The following is a 19,238-nucleotide window of genomic DNA, read 5'->3' on the forward strand; positions in this document are numbered from 1 at the left end:
AAGTCTCTGGGCATTACGAATAGTAAGTGCAAAGACCCTGGGTTGGGTGTGTGCTCAGGCTGAGGCGTAAGGTGGGCAGCCTGTCTATTGTGGGTGAGAATCTGAAGGTAGAGAGGAGATCCAATCATGGAGGCCTGGCAGGGCGTCAGACCTGAGGGTGTCCTGACTAACCAGAGCACTGGAGGGTGGGTTGGGAAACAATTTGACTTTACTTAGGTTTTCTGGCTGCTTCGATAGAAACGTATTAAAAGGGCAACATGGAGGAAAGAGTTCATTTATATAATGTGTTAACATCCTATAAACTATGACTGGTCATGTCAGGGCTGTCATGAGAGTGAGTCACATACATGGGTGGTAATAGTAACAATTTATTCGCTTACACTCTCCTAAAGCATCCACAATCAGAATGGCTCCTTGAATTACAGCTTTGGTAGTGAGTAGGGATCACAAGAAAGAATAAAGTGCCCCAACTCATCACATAAGAGTCTCAGTGAGAAATAAAGCATATGGTCACTTTCATAAAAGTCATTAATTTCGATGAGTTACACATCAAGTTTTTTTCTAAAGTTCCTGAAACTTCAGAAGAAAATGACAAGGACGCAAGGATGCACCAGTTTAAGCTGGGGTCTACCTAACCCAGAGGAGTCCCTAGCGGCTATGACACGGAGGCATTTTGCTAGGTAACAGCTGCATTAAAGACCAACAAACACTCTACTCACATACCTTTTGCTTCTCAACAGATTGCTCAGACAAATCTAACAATGTTCTCTCTAGTCCTGAGTGTTTTATAAGTGGCCTTATTTGCTCTGATGGCACCCAGAACCTTGGGCATGCTGCACAGTGGGTCAGCATACCCTCTACCTGTGAGCTACAACCCAAGCCATTTACTCTTCTTCGAGACAGGCTCCCACTGTCACTGAATGGCTTTGGACTCTCGATTCTCCTGCCTCTGCTCCCTGATTATGCCACCAAACTCAGCTGATTTGCTAATTTTCCACTCTAACATCTTCAGGTTGTTTTGTTTCTTCCATCTTTTCTTTCCACAAATTCCCCAGGACGATCCCTAAAAACAAGAGTATTCCCAGTGTGCGATTGGAGGTAAATTTGTCCCAGCAGTCCTCGGGCCGGTGGATATCTACAGTGTATATCTGAAAGAGAAAGCAAGTTTAGGCAGCACAGGCAATCTATTCAGAGAAAACGTAAGTTATAGGAAGCCGTTATTACACCCTATCTTCCAATGCAGAAAGATCAAAACATTTCTTCCTGGGGAATCACTCAGCTGGATTCTAAATGCTCTGGCTGAGGTGTGCAAATGTTCTGAGAAGCAATCCATTGCTATGCTTGGTTCTATCCACAGGTTGGACTTCTCCAAACAAACAAACAAACAAACATGAAGTACTCCAATGTCCAAAACTAACACAGCAACTGGAAACTGCACACGTGGCTTTCTGTGATGAATCAGTCAGGATACAGGCGCTCTGAAATCATTGTATGCAAGTACCTTCTGGCCATGTGACTAAGACAGACATGACACACATGTAAATTTCATGTTTCAATTTAAGTTCCATTCCCAAGACATTTATTATGTATATGCCGATAACTGCAAACTTTTTAAACTTTTTAAAAAGTTAATCGAAGCCTTCTGGCCCCCAGCACTCAGGAAAGGATCTCCACTAGCCTTGAGCACATGAAGTCATGGGCCCTGAAGCTCCGGGCTCTGGCTTTATTTTCCACAGCAGTGTCTCAAATGAGAAAAGTTTGATTTGAGCAGAACAGCTACACTGTGGGGGGTGATGAAAGGCTCTGCATATTTCTGGCTCTCAGTCACTAAATGAAGGATGCTCCTAGGTTACTATGACAACCAGAGGTGTTCTACTGGTACATTTCTAACTCCCTCCTGTGCTCACAGGGGATCCAGAGACCCAGGTCTGTGGCCTGGCACCTAGATCACACACATTCTCTTTTCACACGGTCCTGTGGATATACCAAAAAGCCTCGTTCAACTTTCCTTCCTTCTTCCCTTCCATTTTGGACAGGGCCTCAATCACTGTGTAGCTGGGACTGGCTTTGAATTTTGGATAGCACTGTATGCCACAGGCCTGGCTGGCACAAACTCTCTCTTTTCTATTATGGTGTCAGCAGACTCAAAACCAGGACTTCCTTTTCCATAGCAAGTTAGAAGAGGGGAGGGGTAAGGCGGAGGGAGGGAGGGAGAGAGAGAGAGAGAGAGAGAGAGAGAGAGAGAGAGAGAGAGAGAGAGAGAGAGAGAGAGAGAGTGTAGAGGGGGTAACCTGAAACTGGACCTGGGTCTGCTACAAGAACAGCAAGTGCTCTTACTGCCGAGCTATCTTTCCAGTCTAATTTCACCAGGTGAGTGACCTGTCTGACCCTATTTTATTATTATTACTATTATTTTAAGTTGTGTCAACTCAACCCATAAGCTTCAGATACAGTTGAAAATTTTCCAGACACATCAGAGGTAATTTCAGGAAAATCAAAGGAGAAAATAAAATTTAGATTTATGTTAGTTTCTCTAAATTTTATTTTGTTGGTTTGTTTTGAGACAGCCCAGGCTGTCCTGGAACTCACTACATAGACCAGGCTGACCCTGAACTCACAGAGATGTGCCTGCCTTTGTCTGCTGAGTTCTGGGATTAAAGGTCTGTGCCACCACACCTAGAAATGCTAATTTTTTGATATGAGAAGTTAAGGAGGAGGGGGGGCAGTTCAAAGCAATACAAACTAAGAGTTTGTTTCAGGAAGTCCCTTGCCTGGCTATCAGGGTTATTTTCAAGACCACTCCCATAACTTACAGTACAGAAAGTCAAACCTGACGAGCCAGGTGGGCTCCTACCGCGGTCACAGCAGCGTAGTAGGGGAGGGTCTGACCACAGTTGGCTCCTGCAAGGCTCAGCGCTCCCAGCATGGTGATCCCAAAGCCACTGAGCCACTTCTTGGTGTTCTCCCTGAACAGCAGCGCCGTGGACTTCAGGCCGATCAGAGCATCATCTTTTTTGTCCTAATACCAGGAATAGGAAAGTGTGTTCTGATATTTAATTCAGTAGCATGGAAATCACATTTCTTAGGTATTCAGCTTAGCTTTGTTAACTATATTTATAAGGTCAGACAACGATCTCTGCTCTCTAACCAAGCGCACACGTGTTAAAGAACTACACCGCAAGCTGTAAAACCGGAGCTCAGCAGATCAGCAGCAGGCGTGAAGGACCATCAGACCTCATTCTGTACAGTCAGCAGTCGGCTCCATGTGCCACTTACTCCCTAGGACCCATAATGACCTGGGGTTCCACTTCTACAACATTAGGATTAAAGCTCACTGTTTACATTCTAATGCCATCTATCTGATTTTTGAGACAGAGTCTCTAGGTAGCCCTGGCTGCCCTGGAACTTGCTGTGTAGACCAGGCTGACCTTGAACTCACAGGGCTCTATCTGCCTCTGCCTGCTGGGTGATGGATTTAAAGGTGTGTGCCACCACATCTGGTTTCAAGCCTTTCTTCTTTACTGAGCTCCATTCCTCCAGAGTCCCCCATTCTCAGTTTCAGTCTTGCTGGTGTCACCAATAGAGATGCTGCTCCCTGCATGACCACACCCAGCTGGCTCCCTCATGCAGAGCTGGGTGCTGATGACTCTGCTGCTATCCCTGTCCTGTAACTAGTGCACACATACACATAGGATAAATAAATGTTCTTTTTCAAAAAGTTCATAAATACATCCTGACCAGACACACAAACAGTAATTAACTGATGTGGGGAATGTATCAATCATTTCATAACGTGTATGTATGATGGAGCATCACTTCATACAGACTGAACGTAAACAATGTTAATATTCACCAGACTTCGGGGAGGCTGGCAAAATTATAAACATAAAAGGTCACAAATCAAGAAAGACAACAAGAGGCATTCTAAACAAACTACACAAGGAAATACTAACAGAGCTGTAAGATGCTTGCTCCTCTGAGTAAATACTCCTTTTAAACAAGATTTAATTTATGTGTTTGTGTCTGTGTGTCCTCTGTGTGTGTGTGTGTGTGTGTGTGTGTGTGTGTGTGTGTGTGTGTGTGTGTCTTAGAGACCAGCAGGGAGTATCAGATCCCCAGGAGCTGGAGTTACAGGCAGTGGAGTTACAGGTGGGTGCAGGGAACCAAACCCTGGTCCTCTCCAAGAGCAGGAAGTGCTATTCTTTTTTTTTTTTTTCACCTTCTTGAGGAAAAATTTAATAGCGATTTTGGAGAGTTCAACAAAAATTGAACTTCATGCTACACAGTGGTATAGCACTAATCTAAGCAACTGAATTTGTAACAAAGGAGTTAGCATTTCCATAGCAGTTAGCTATTTTAGTCTTTGTTAAACAAAGGCAGTAGGCATGGGGAAAGCACCCTCCTTAGTAGACAATTGAAAGTGTTCTCTTTAATGCATGAGCATTCGCAACAGCAGTCACACACTAAAAGCTTTTGGCAGACCTGTTGATTTTAAGAGTTATGACAAATTTGACAAGTTGAAAGCATCTCTCTAATGATGCCAACAACCTAGTCTACTTGCTGCACGGGATTGTTGTGAAACCCAAAATGAAGTAATGCATGCAAAATTACTTTGTACGACAAAGATGAAGTGATAAATATTAAATGCATTTGCTCAATTAATACTGATATTGAATGCCTATCACATGTCAGTCCGTGTCTTAGATACTTAATAGCAGATTACAGGAAGTGCTATTCATACACTCACATGAATGAAGTGTTAATGATAAGAATATTATTTATAATTGGCAACACTTACTAACAACTTGGTTTGCCAAAACAGACATATTTAAAACTGTGATGCCATTCCAAATCAAAGGACTATTAGGTGAATTCAATTGACAATGACCAAGAATGGATAAAAATGCGAATGACCAGATATGATGGCTCATGCCTGGGACCCAGCATTTGAGTCTGTGGCGGAAGTGCTCAACAGTCTTCTGCAACACACGAGACCCGGTCTCAAAACAGCAAAACTGAACTAAACAGGAGGAGCTAGAAGTCTGCCTAGTATGGTGATTCGAGACACAGACGGGTGCAGAGCAACTAAAAGTACGGGATGTGGAGACTGTCTGGGCTTGAATTTCAGCTCTGCTCCCTACTACCCAGGGAATCATGGGAAGTTACTTACCTATAAAATAGAAACAAACAAGATCCCCTCTGTACAGGTTGTTAGGGGGTTAATGTATTTGTAAAATATTTAAAATGGTGTCTGGAACATAGTAAATATCATTTCAATGCTCGTGAGCAAAACAGAAAAAGCCAGTTGAACTGCTGCGTGAACAACTGTAAAAATGAACAGAGATATTCTGTTGAATGGGGGAACTGGGGATGGTTTTCTTTTTAGGGAACAAAGGCTTTCCTTTCAATTTGGTTCTCACTTTAAAGTCACTGTGCAGATCTGTAATCCCATCTCAGGCAGTAGAAGCAAGAGAATCAGGAGTGCAAGGTCATCCTTGACTACACAAGTTCAAGGCCAGCCTGAAATGTTGCCTCAAAAAACCAAAACCAAACCAAACAAAGAAACAAAAAGCATCCTTAGAAAGCAACAGCAGCCAAACCAAAGTTAAGAAAGATATATTATTTCTTTACCTGATGGGCATAAATAGTATCATATATCAGTGTCCACATAACTCCAGAAAAATAAAGAGGCAGGCATACAGTTGGGTCACAGGAGCCCTTGATAGCAGACCATCCGAGTAACGCACCCCAATTAAAAGTCAACCCTACAATCGGTGAGGCAGGAAGAGGGAAGAGGAATGTACGTCAGCATTCACGTGGCAGGTGAGCAGCACGTGTCAGTACCGTCAGGCCCTGTGACACTGCCCTGTGTCCTTCACAGAGTCTTCTCAACCTCTTGTGGTTGGTACTTATTTGTTTCATCTTACAAACACAATGCAGGCACAGAAAGTAAAATACCATAGCTGATAAAAAGAGTAACATCCTTTAATAAGGTCACTAGGGTGTTTGTGCCTGGCAGAGCCAACAACTGCGTGTGCTGGGGTGGGAACACAGACCTAGTGAGCCCAAACCTGTGTCCTTCCAGCCTCACTAGCTCCCCTCTCAGCTATGGGAACAAGAGCACGGAGAGAACACCTGCTCACTCTGCAAGCGCAGCCTCTGTCCACATGCTGACAGCACCTGCATCCTACCTGCAAAGCTTGTCACCTCCTAGGCTCCAGACTCAGCCTTCTGCTGGACACTTCTGCCTACTAATCTCTCAGGACCTGAAGCACAGTATCTCAAGGCGTTCTGCAGAGACCTTGCCTTTTCTTGCAGTGTCTGTTCCCACTGGGAACCCCCTTCCTCTAGGAGAAAGTGCCCCTCCTTTGTGGTCCCATCACATCACTCATGTTCCCACAGGGAACCCCCTTCCTCTAGGAGAAAGTGCCCCTCCTTTGTGGTCCCATCACATCACTCATGTTCCCACAGGGAACCCCTCCTCTAGGAGAAAGTGCCCCTCCTTTGTGGTCCCAGCACATCGCTCATGTTCCCACTGGGAACCCCTCCTCTAGGAGAAAGTGCCCCTCCTTTGTGGTGCCATCACATCATTCATGTTCCCACTGGGAACCCTCCTCTAGGAGAAAGTGGCCCTCCTTTGTGGTCCCATCACATCACTCATGTTCCCACTGGGAACCCTCCTCTAGGAGAAAGTGGCCCTCCTTTGTGGTCCCATCACATCACTCATGTTCCCACTGGGAACCCCTCCTCTAGGAGAAAGTGCCCCTCCTTTGTGGTCCTCTAGGAGAAAGTGCCCCTCCTTTGTGGTCCTCTAGGAGAAAGTGCCCCTCCTTTGTGGTCCTCTAGGAGAAAGTGCCCCTCCTTTGTGGTCCTCTAGGAGAAAGTGCCCCTCCTTTGTGGTGCCAGCACATCTCTCATGTTTGCCACACTGTACTTCAGTAACCTGACACTCTGCTGTCCTCTAGCCCCATAAAAATGGTGACAGTATTCAGTCTTCTGAACACCTGTCGTCATTTCTGGCTCAAGTACAAGTACGGACTTGATAACTGTTTAAACTACACCAGCTTTAACACATTAGTTTGAAGGTAGATGCTTATACTTCTTTTACCAAAAGACTTCCAGATCCACTGGAACATTACTTTCTAGCTTAAAAATTGGGGGGGCAAGGAGGGCCTCACCCTCCCTGGAGAAAGATGTGGGGATTGGGCTGGGGGTAGGGGTGTGGGGATGGGGCTGGGAGGGAGAAGGGGGGATCTGGGACTGACATTTGAAGCATGCACGTTTCTAATTTAAATAAAAAAGAAAATAAAAATAGGACTACAAAAAATTGGGGGGGAGAAGGACAGAGGAAGAGAGAAAGAGAGAGACAGAAAGAGAGAGAGAGAATCCAATGAGGGGCTAAATATTCAGTCACAACTTTCCCACAAGTCAAGCCTTCATTATCCCATGAAATATCTTTTGATTCTTTTATTTACTGGAAAAAAGGCTCAGAGAATTACAATCAGCCTAGCAGTGATTTAGCATATTCTAGAAATAGGACAGAATAGTCTGTAAGTAGTTTCTGATATGGCCGCCTATCTATCTACCCACCTTCTGCATCTCTGGTTCACGGACACTGTCTAGAGTGTTTGTTCTATGTAATGCCAATGCTGGGCTATACGTAAAGATGCTTCTTAGTCACTCACGATTTATTAACGGTGAGACAGAGACGCACAGATATATTTTTGCTGACATTTAAGAGTGGGAGCTGTGGAAGCCATCAATTTTAGCCTTTCCTTACCTCAGAACTGCTTCTTACCTCACTCCTGAATGCCTTAGGATGCCCTGGTCAACTGTCTTTTCATGACAAGTCTAGGATTTTAAAAGGCACTTCAGAGAAATATTAACCCTGATGATCTTAATAAACATGTAAGATTTCCTAGCCAATGAGAATAACTAATTAAAGTCCTTTAAAGTATGAAAATTTATTCTTCAGCAAACTTGATGACTGGCTTGTCATTCTCTCCCCCCCCTCTCTCTCTCTCTCTCTCACACACACACACACACACACACACACACACACACACACACACACACACACACACACACACACGCGCGCGCGCACGCACACACGCGCACACACACACACATTCAGGTAAACATGGTAGACAGTGGGAAGGGAAATACTTTGCTGTCTCAGTCTTACCCAGGGCTAACTGAGGCCAGAAGGTGATTCTCTTCATTAGTGGGTAGGTGACAACAAGAAGTAAGGATGCTGCGCCCATGGCTATACTGGAAACAAAAGAATGGGATTAGTGACATCACTAGAAACCATTAACTATGTTTAAGTCATTAGGAACACTAATTGCAAGGTATTTTTGTCTTTAGTAATATTTTTGTGAAATTCTTTGCAAGAGTCTGAGTTTGCCTATTATAGAAGATGATCAGAAAAGTGTTTTAAATGTCACAAAACAACAGCTACCCCACACGGTGCTTTCATGGGTTAGGTACTATTTTAAGTGCTTCAATTCTGTTCATTCTATGAGTTGTGTCTATTTAGACTGACAAGAATGGGACCTCACACTTCTATATTAGTTACAGACTCTGGGAAAGACACAGTTCCTCTTTGTGTTAACTGAGTCTAACCACTTCTGTTTCCAGGTACGAGACAAAATTCCCCACACCTATGGCTGGCTACACACTCAACCGGGGATGGGCCTGTGTCCCAGCAGAGCATTAGAGCAAACACTAAAGGTGCTTCAAACCAGGCTGGTCTCTTCAAACCAAACTCGCTCCTCTGCTAAAGCATTCCTGAATCTGACAGTATGGCAAGTTTCTTCACTCTTCCTAACCCATGGCTGCTTCACAAGAATCAACAAACAGATTCGTAATAAAGAGAGAGAATTCTACTTTATTTCCACTTCGGATATGTTTTTATATAACTGCAACCTCATCTAATGTACCTGTAGTAGTTCAAGCACAGGAGAACTCCCAGTGCCAAGGTCAGCTGTCCCCCAAGGAAGACGAAGGACTGGAAGGTTGAAATGTCTCCAGCGGCGATTGGGCGATTCGCTGTTCTCATGACCTCAACATAGGAAAATACACATCTTAAGCTCATGCTCCAATTCAATTGCTCATTTAAACACTGATTAACAGATGGGCTAGTGAGGTAGTTCAGGGGTCGGGCACCTGTCTCCAAGCCTGGCAACCAGAGGTAGAGCCTCAGAACCCACACAGTAGACGTGAGAAATGACTCTTCCGAGCCTTACTCTGACCTCCACTGACGTGCAGTGTTTATTTAACCCCATACATGTGCATACAAATAATAAATGCTATTGTAAAATTAAAGTGAGGGCTGAAGAGATGGCTCATCAGGTAAGGGCACTGACTGCTCTTCCAGGGATCCTGAGTTCAATTTCCAGCCACCATGTGGTGGCTCACAACCATCTACACTAGGATCCAATGCCCTCTTCTGGCGCAGAGGTGTATATGCAGACAAGCACTTGTGTACATAAAATACCCAAACAATTAACCTTTCTCACCTGGTTCTGCAGCCGTTTAGTCCCAAGCAAACATACAGAGTCTTATATTAATTATAAACTGTTAGGCCAATGGTTCAGGCTTCTTACTGACTAGCTCTCTCTTAATTATTAACCTATAACTAGTAATCTATGTATTTCTACATGGCCTTATCTTACCAGAGAGGGCTCCAGCATGTTATATCTTCAGCGGCTAGGTGTCTCTCTCAAGACCTCTCTCTGCGTCCTCTCCCCAGAATCCTCCTCATCTTACAGCCCTGCCTGGCTACTGGCCAGTGTTTTATTCATCAACCAATAAGAGAAACATATATACAGAAGGATATCCTCCATCAATAGATGACATATTAAATCCCCCGGCAACGAACATCAATCACAATGGCTGTGAAACACCTGTGCTGTGTTGAATGCCAATACGCAACCCAGACTCAGAGAAAATGCAAAAGGTTGGCTGGCTTGATTATTTCTTAATAAAACTTTTTCTCTGAGATGACTGCATTTAAAAAATGGAGCTGGAGAGATGGCTCAGCAGTTAAGAGCACTGACTGCTCTTCCAGAAGACCCAGGTTCAATTCCCAGCATCCACATGGCAGCTCATAACTCCAGCCTGTTAACTCCAGTTTCAGGGGATCTGACACCTTCACACAGACATATATGCAGACAAAACATGAATGTATATGAAATAAAAATAAATTATTTTTAAAAGAATATGGAAATCCCACATACCCTTATCAGTTCTTCCATTAATGACATCCCGGGAAACTATAGAGCCGGAATGTTGACATCAATGCAGACAAAAACCTATTAATACTCCTACCACAAGGATCTGCATGTTCCCTGTGGAGTCACTCTCTCCTCCCTCCATCACTCCTGATTCCTAGCAACTTGCTTACTAAAAAGCACACAGTGTTTCTTTCAGGTTTTCTTTTTTCTTGACATGACCTCTGGAAGGCACCCACACTGTTTTGTGGATCACGTTGTTGCTGCTGTAGTTTTCCAGAGTGTTTACATGAATCATGCACTGTTTACTCACACAAGAAAGGACAACTGGCTTGTTCCAGTTTGGAGCTATTACAAGTAAAGCCACTACAAACATTCATATGCAAAATGTCATGTGAACACGAGCTTTTATTTCTGTGGGATGAGTGCAGAGGACTGCACCCCCTGACCTGGACGACAGGTGTGTGCCTACAGTTATCCAAGCCAGGTTCCCAGTCTGAAGCTCGGCTGTGTCCCTGAACCCTCCCCACCCGCAACATATGTGCTCCTCTTGGCAGAATTTACTGCTGCCATGGTTTCCATTTCAGCCATGATAGGTTTGTAGTGACACTTTATTGCAGTTGAAGTTTGCATTTTAATCAAAGCCAATGCTGTAAAAATAACAAATTTTATGTGTTACTTGCAATCTTGGCATGTTTTTGTTGAGATAACTATTCATGTATTAATCAGAGTTTTATTTAGTATTTGGTTCTGAGAATTTTTTTTATACTGGTATCCTGGTAGGTATGTGGCTTCAAAATATTCACCAGCGCATACTTTTAGTCCTCCTAAAAAGGCCTCCAACATGTCTAAATTGATTCTGGTGAAACCCGATACAGCAATATTCCTTTTTATGAATTATATTTTCAGCATTTCTATTCAATTGCATTCAAGAGTTGCAGACTTTCCTTAGTTCACAGATCCTGACTGAGACACATCTTAGTTGTGGATTTCCTTACCATGCTTATAGCCACTCACCTTCCTGAAAATGGTATTTATACAATGTACACTTATGCCTTCTGCCAAATTTCATATTCAGCTGTTATTTCTTTAGATAGTTTTCAATATTTCTTCCTTGAAATCCAAACATTTTATGTGTCCTAGGAGTCTAGTCTCATTTATTTTTATTCTTTTATTTTATGTGTATGGTGTTTTGCTTGTATGTAGTCTATGGATCATGTCTGTGACTGGTGCTTAGAGAGGCCTGGAGAGGGCATCAGCTGCTCTGGAACTGGAGTCACAGGTGGTCATGAAGTGTTGTGTGGGCAGTGAGAATTGAACTCAGGACCTCTGGAAGAGCAGCCAGTGATCTTAACCACTGAGCCATCTCTCCAGCCCCTGTAATCTCATTTTAATCTTGTTTTAGTTGGGTTTTTGATACCACTTTGGTCAAGGGAAGGGATTGTGGATACTGCCTAATTATTTCCAGATGGGATTAAAGGTTCCCACTTGCTCCTTGGCCTCCGCTGGCTTTTGTGGGTGCTTGTTTTGATCTGTCCCCTTCTGTGCTCCCAGCTTGCTGGCCTCTTCGGTTCCAAGACTGAGATACATGGAGCAAAGACAGAACAGCACACTAATTAGCATGCTCTTCTGGGGCTCCTGAGGCTCTGTCACCTGTTCCTCTACAGTCCCTGTCATTGTTTTCTATGTGATAGCTGGAGGTTTGTTGTGCCTAGTGGGAACAAGGGTCAGTGTGTCTGGTCCACCTCCCGGGGAGCAGAGTATGTATGTACGTAGTTATGGTGTGGGACTTTCACCTGCTTTCTAGGGGAGACAAAGCAGCTCAGATACTGTAATTTTTCATTTCTTCTTCAAATTCTGTACTCCTCAAACTCAACAGTCTTAGATTAGTTTTGAAGGTAACTAAGAACAAAATCCTTTTCGAACATTTAATCTCAAATGTTCACTTTTATAAACAAGCATGTCCTCCTCACACATGTACTAATGTATAGCAAGCACTGTTTTCATCTTCTATAAGCCTTACATTGGGCATTGAAAAAGGAAAGCTGAATTGCTTTAAACACAAACCTGAAGTCTCATTTGTAACACATGCAGAATGAAAAACAACTCAGGAAATTCCAACATTCAAATCAGGTTACATTTGCTGGCCAATCAAGGGCCTCCGCTGTGTCTGTATAGCATGGAGGTGCTTCACCACATGGCTTCTGTCCCTCTATTCCAGCCTGTTCTCCAGAAACAGGATTACAGAGATAGAACAACTGTCCAACACAAGACACCTCTGCCTCACAGTAAGAGACTACTATAGTAACTAAGAATAAAACATGACACTTGTAAGAAGTATATTTAAGTAGAGGAGCTCTTGTGATAACACTTGGATGGTGCACGATTTAAAACTTACACACTGATGGTCTGGTCTGGTCTTTTCCACTTAGTTTTGGGCCATGGCCGAGTGAGGATAACTGGAGCTGAAGAGTAAACTGAGGGCAGGGGCTTTGGTGAAGCCAACACTAATGCCTGCCCTAGTTCATTTACACTAATACCTGATTTACAGAACATGACATGGAAAGGTTCAGGGTCAATTTCTTGCTGTCACTTCTACCTTTAACTTCTTTACCCTTGGCTCCTACATTTTAAATTACCTGTAGAACTCCAGCACACATCTGCCCTGCTGGAACTCTTCTGCTGGAAGGGAAGGGAACTGCACTTTGCAACAGCAGCTAGTCTACTGATGCTTTTCATGGTGGAGTTCAGTGGTATCATGTGATGACAATGTTCTGCAGAAATGAGAGAAGCCTCTGTTTCTTCCCGGGGTGAGCTACCTTTTTATCGAAGTCACGGTCCCACATGTCATTAATAGTGCAGCCCGCTCCACGCATCAGAATAGCTCCAGTGCCAAAAAGTGACAGCATGTACCAGTCAGGAAAACAGCCTGGTTCAGCAGCCAAACCAATGCTCCAGGTGCAAGGCAAGTACAGCAGCCAGGTTCCTGAACAAAACCAAAACCACATGTAGAAAGAGAAAGGTACACATTTAAGTCAGACAATCGCTTCATTTGCTTAATCACTGTCTTGGCTTCTGCTGCTGTGGTGAACACTGCGACCAAATGCAACCTAGGGAAGGGTTTGTCTGGTGGCCATCCCCGTCCACATTAAAGGGTTAGGCAGGGACTCAGGGCAGGAACCTGGGGCAGGACTAATGTTTACTGGCTTGCTCAGCCTGTTTCCTTCTACCGCACAGGACCATCTGATCAGGGTGGCAATGTCCCCAGTGGGCTAGGCCTTCCCACATCATTAATCAAGAAAATGTCCCAGGCAAACAGTGGACACATTTTCTCAGCTGAGGCTGCCTCTTCCAACATGAGTCTAGCCTGTGTCAAGTTGGCAAAATTAACCAACCGCCCCCTCAAAAAAAAAAAAAAAAAAAAAGGACACAGCACAATTACCACATTCCAAAAAAGTACAATCAAAGTAAAACATCTCACAGACTTATGCCTGGAATTGTACATACATAAGTACGGGCACAGTTTTCTCTCATTTCTAACTCCTGACATAATACTACTAATATTCTTGAACCCCTGTCATATGAAGGCGCTGATCACACGGAATATGTGTTTATGAATTCAGGTACCCAGTGGTTCTGCAGGAGCTTTCACAGAATGCTTTTGGGTCTCATAATAAGGCAGGAATTGTCTTTATTACACTAACTTTAACTGTGGTGGTCTAAGGAGAATGTCCCCTACAGGGCCGGCATTTAACACGTGGCCTCGGTGGGCGGCGCTGTTTGGGAGGTCTGGGAGGTGTGCCACTGGAGTTTATACTCCCTGCCATTCTCAGTGTGCTCTCCGCTCCCTGCTCTGGTTCAAGATGTGAACTCTCAGCTTCTGTCCAGCTGAGGCTTGCTGCCATGCTCACCATGATGAACTCTGTCCCTCTGGAACTGTCAGGCCGAATCAACTCTCTCCTCTGTAAGTTGCCTTGGTCATGGCGTCTTGCCACAGTAATAGAAAGGTAACTAATACAGTGACTGACAGATAGAGGTCACACTGGTTAAGATGGAATTCTGACCCAGCAGTCTGGCTGAACCTTAAGTCAAAACTCTTACTTCTCATCCCTAAATCTCAACACACACGGACATTCTACTTCTTCTGCCCCTACTAATTCCCAGGAGCATTTCTTTCTGTCTTCCCTGTGACACCTTCATTCCTTACGGTTATTCTGTGAAGAAAGGTGGGCAGAGGTAGTGAGAAGCCAAGTAGGTTGCAGGAGAAATGTTTATTATGAAAGGGAAAAACTCTCTGGGAGATGAAATAAAATGGTCAAATTCTGGAAGGGGTGGGCAGAACAAAATGCCTGTGTAAACTGAGCCCATGACTCTCTAACTATGTATTTTCCTTAAGACAACATATCGCCTGGAAGTATTGGAGAAGGAAATATGACACTGCCGATTTGGTGGAAAGAGTGCCACCTGCTGACTTCCTGGAGTAATACAGACTGACTGGTGATGCTAGCTCGGTGGTATTGCACTTGCCCAGCATAAGGAAGGCCTTGAGTTCCACCCCTAGTGCTGGAAAACAGCAGAACTTTGTTATTGCCTTCTCAAAAACAATGAAGCCTGACCCTGGTCTATGAAAGTAATCAAATAAAATACTGATACAGTAAAACAATAATCGTCTCACTGTCTTACAAGAGAATTACAAACATTAAACCAGAAATTCTACTGCCAATTACTGCTCGTGACACACAGCAGGGACCCAAAAGCGTTTGTTGAGTAAATTCTATCCTGTAATTGTCTTACTTAGCATCGAAGCATGCAAGCCAGTATCCTAAGACACTTAACACAGACAACAATAAAGACAATTTTCTCTAATCCCCACTTCTGAAGTTAATAGTGACTAATGCTAATGAAGGCATTAACAGTGCCCTTCCTTATACGCAGGCAGAGTCAAGGTTTTTATCGTGGTGTAGGTAGACGATATGGATAACTTTATGAAGTCAACATTAGCACGGCCCTTTTATCGGTAAAGAAATGAAGGTGCAGAGGAAAGTTATCAAGCCTCCACTGAACAGACTAGAAGGTTCAAATCCTTGAGGTCTGACTCAGAACTCTAATGACCACTTTATAGAGTCCTGTTACATGCTAGAATGTGCAGCCACTAGAATAATGTTTAACTGTGGAAGCAAAACAATGGCAGCTGTTGATCTGCCCTGTATGCCTGTAAGTCTATCCTGCAGCTTTGTCACCCAGAATCTAAGAACAGATTGTAAGGTGTTTGTGTAGACACTGAATTACACAACACTCTAATAACTGCAAAGCCTCCCTTTCATTTACAGGCTTTTGTACTGTGATCTCTACTTGCTGAAGCTCAGTGCTTGAACCCCAGGCAGCATCCAGAGTGTCACCAGTAAGTCCCTGCTGGGTGAGGTGCCACTCCCACCCCTTTTGCCACTTGGGAGGCAGAGGCAAGCTCTGCAGATTGAGGCCAGCCTGGAGCACAAAGCCAAGCCCTTGTCTCAAACAAAGTAAAACAAAACAATGGTGGTGCATGCCCACAATCCAAGCAACTGGGAAATGGAGGCAGGAGGCTGGCCTCGGATACATAATGGGAACCTGTCTGAAAACAAAACACCAAAACTCAAATAGGGGCACTTTGGGGGTTCTGGGTAGGAAAAGGTAAGTAACAATTCACACACTTGGATGTAAGTCTATGCACTGAAACTGTGGATCTTAGCGTCTAAATTAACTAGAATTCAGCTGTTACCTGGGGATTAGAGAAAATTGTTACCGCCTCACTCACCGATTGGCTTGTCCAGGCGCATGAGGCGCAGGTAGGGCTGCAGGGGGCGCGGCGCCGAGTTCACCACGGCCGCGGCCGACAGGCTGAGCGCGCGCCCGCGCGGCGCCCCCGGGGCCGGAGCCCGCCAGTCCCGCGCGCCCGACGCCCCCGCCGTGCGCGCCAGGGCCAGCGAGAGCCCGCGCGGACCCCGCCGCCAGGCGGGCGGAACGGCCCGCAAGCCCCGCGCTAACCCTCCGCCCCGCAAGCCCAGCATGGCGCCGAGGCTGGACGCCGCTCAATGACGTCAGCCCGGGCGACCGGCCGCGGGCGTGCGTGCGCAGTGGGTCGGAAGGCCGTTTGCTGTAAACTGGGTGGGTGCGAGCTCCGTGTGATGCATGTATGTAGAAATGCATGTGTGTCAGGTTGTCTGCATGTATGTGCATCACGTGCGTGTGTGTTGTATATATGTGTCAGGTTGTCCTCGAGTGTGTGTGCTTTAGGCTGCCTGTATGTATGTGCACTATGTGCATTATGTGTGTGTGTTAGGTTGCCTGCATGTATGTATGTATATGCATCACGTGCATGTCTAGTGCCCACGGAGGTCAGAAGAAGGTGTTTGTTCCCCTGAAACTGGATTTATGGAGGTGCTGAACCACGTGGGTGCTGGGAATCGAACCTGAGCCCTCTTCATCGCTGAGCCATCTCTCCAGCTCCAAGTGAACTCAAAAGGATAGTTATTTATTACATGGAATAGTTCTACACAAAACGAAAAGCGAAAGTCCAGAAGTGCTAACTACATCCAGATGTTCACCTTCTAAAGTTAAAAGGGAACCAAGAGGCCAAATTCAGTCAGATAAACTTCAGATTTTTTAAAAATATGCTAAATTATTTACTCCAGTGAGAACCTACTTTTGACGGTTAGCCACAGTTTGATTCAAGAACAACTTCACGGCACCCTTAGTTGTAGGCAGCTTTTGCATATTGCTGTGCACCAGGCACCTGGTATGTTATCCCACTTAAGCCCCGCACTGACTGGCTCTGGGTAAGCCGCTCTTCTGCATTTTAGAGTTTTGAGGTGGTGGAGTGTCCTTTTAGATTTCTTTCCTTAAGTCCTGTGCAGTGAATTCTGTGATACCTGCGTAACGACAGGTTGGTGGCCTGAAGCTTGAAGAGAAATACAGAAGGACGAGCACTGGCCTTTCTCTTGCTTGCAAGAATGAGGACAAGGCTGCAGTCTGGGAAGCGCTGCTGGTCCTTCGATCTTTGACCTCCGTCTAAAGACGTAAAACAGTGCAGTGTCAGTCATCTTGTACTTAAGAGTTGAACTTTGACACTTTTCCATAATGTTGCCAAAATAAACACTTGCCCCACCCCCACACCTCAAGACAGGGTTTCTCTGTGTAACTTTGTCTGTCCTGGAACTCACTCTGTAGATCAGGCTGGTCTCCAACTCACAGAGATCCACCTGCTTCTACCTCCCTGAGTGCTGGGATTAAAGGCATGTGCCACCACAGCCTGCTGTTTATTCTTAAACCCCCTTTTAGGTAGCAGAGGTGCCCATCATGCAAACGCTTTTAGACTTGCACACTGCTTCCGTTTGCCTGGAGTTCCCGCCAAAATATTTAAATTCAAAGAGCATTATGAATGCTTTCTTTTTCATTTCACAGGGCAAAGATGATAATGCTATTTTTAATTTTGCTTAATTATTTTATTCTTTTATGATGTAAAATTCCATCAGGTTTTTTTTGGGGGGGCTCTTAAACCTATTTCAATCACCTTGTTTAGCGGTGGTATGTACCTTAGAGAAGACAGAAGAGCACCAAAGACAAGACTGTCTAAACAATAGTTTCTAGCATGAGGCTGGCGCTCAGGAGACACCCACAGCTGTCTGTCCTGTTCTGTGAATCCCACAGAGGTGTTCAACCTTTTGCCGTTGTAACATGATATTCATGGCCTTTCATGGGATGTGTATGCATGCACACACAAACATACACTGAATAAATAAATACATATAATAAATTTTTTTAAAGAAAGTAAAAACGGTTTCAGCCGCAAAACTCATGCCTTGACAAGTCTCATCCCTGGACTTGGACATTCATATTTTTGTGGTGATGTTATGAACCACAAAGATTAAAAGCTAACAGACATAGGAGCTTAAAAAGTCACACTAATAGGGCTGGAGAGGTGGCTCAGAAGTTTAGAGCACTGACTGCTCTTCCAGAGGACCCGGGTTCAGTTCCCAGCACCCACAAGGCAGCTCTTTGCGGAGTCAGTTCTCTCCTTTATGTGGGTCCAGGGATAGAACTCGGTTGCCTGTGCTTTTAGTTTCAAGCTATTTCTTGTCATTAGGGAGCCATTTATGACGCTATGCTAATCACAGGAAATGCAAAGATGATGCTTGTAAGCTTCAAGTGAGATGGGATGGCTGCAGCTGGAATAGCTTGTGAGTGCCACAGTGAGGGCTCCGTGGAAAGACTAGAACGAGGCAAGTGACTAGAAGCTAAAGGAGGTGTTGGACTTAACGTCTGATTGGGTCCTCACAGACACGAACACTCGTCGCCTAGAAGGGAGAATTGGGCTAGAACAGCCAGAGGGAACGCACACAAACGCATGGGAGCGGAAGGCGCTGCGTGCTCCGACGCTCCACGTTGTGTACCTGGAGGAACTGAGGGAGGAAGAGACTAGGGTTCCGGCTGACAAAAAGGCTGCTGCCGGGCACTGAAGGACCTCATGGGCCTGAAGAAATGGGAAGCCATTTAAGTATCTCCAGCAAGACTGGAGAGCGGGTGGCTCAGTGGTTAAGAGCACTTACTGTCTTTGCAGAAGACCCGAGTCCAGTCCCCTGCACACGTGTCCGATGGCTCACAATCATGTGTGACTCCAGCTCCAGGGGGGATGTGACACTCCTGTCCTCTGAGGGCACCTGTACAGGTGTGCACCCCCTCCCCTCCCCCACACAACTGAAAAATACTAACAAGTAAATCTTAAAAGAGTCTGACGCAAAGTCAGGGTGAATGAACAACTCAGCTGATGCTACAATCATACAGGTGGGAAACTAGGCATTGAGTTTATTCAGTGGAAGACGCACAAGGAAAATAGCTAAGTCAAGACTTTATGACTGAAGTAGAAAACTGTTTATGCCTGATGGCTCCTTTTCTTCCATCAGGAACTTTGATGTTGGGGAGGATGAACTAATGCAGGTAGGAGGCATAAGGAAACGGTGAAGGAAA

The 19,238-nt window shown here is 44.9% G+C and overlaps 1 protein-coding gene across 3 annotated transcripts; it reads right to left on the reverse strand.

Moving 5' to 3' along the window:
• Positions 1-352: 352 nt before the first annotated feature.
• Positions 353-16,293, reverse strand: Coq2 (coenzyme Q2, polyprenyltransferase). Of its 3 annotated transcripts, none has more exons than XM_040747511.1 (7): positions 16,030-16,293; positions 13,055-13,221; positions 8,943-9,064; positions 8,186-8,271; positions 5,632-5,765; positions 2,855-3,019; positions 353-1,148 (listed from the first exon to the last, which is right to left on the reverse strand). In XM_040747511.1, the coding sequence occupies exons 1-7, from the start codon at positions 16,280-16,282 to the stop codon at positions 987-989; spliced, it is 1,089 nt and encodes a 362-aa protein (XP_040603445.1). In that variant the 5' UTR covers positions 16,283-16,293; the 3' UTR covers positions 353-986. The 3 variants fall into 3 exon arrangements, with proteins under 3 accessions (XP_040603445.1, XP_040603444.1, XP_040603446.1); XM_040747510.1 differs by having other exon boundaries at positions 2,831-3,019; XM_040747512.1 differs by having other exon boundaries at positions 1,010-1,148; positions 2,814-3,019.
• Between the last annotated feature and the right edge of the window lie 2,945 nt (positions 16,294-19,238).

This window comes from Mesocricetus auratus, unplaced genomic scaffold, assembly GCF_017639785.1.
Source record: "Mesocricetus auratus isolate SY011 unplaced genomic scaffold, BCM_Maur_2.0 Super-Scaffold_100006, whole genome shotgun sequence".
Lineage (NCBI taxonomy): Eukaryota > Metazoa > Chordata > Mammalia > Rodentia > Cricetidae > Mesocricetus > Mesocricetus auratus.

What these genes read in the sequence shown, in the direction of transcription:
- Coq2 (XM_040747510.1), bottom strand. Translation starts at nt 16,282, where the DNA reads ATGCTGGGCTTGCGGGGCGGAGGGTTAGCGCGGGGCTTGCGGGCCGTT. An exon ending in CTGTGCTTGAACTACTACAG is followed by an intron (nt 8,272 to 8,942) that starts GTACATTAGATG and finishes TTTTGTTTCCAG; the next exon opens with TATAGCCATGGGCGCAGCAT. An exon ending in GAGCCCACCTGGCTCGTCAG is followed by an intron (nt 1,149 to 2,830) that starts GTTTGACTTTCT and finishes TTTCTCTTTCAG; the next exon opens with ATATACACTGTAGATATCCA.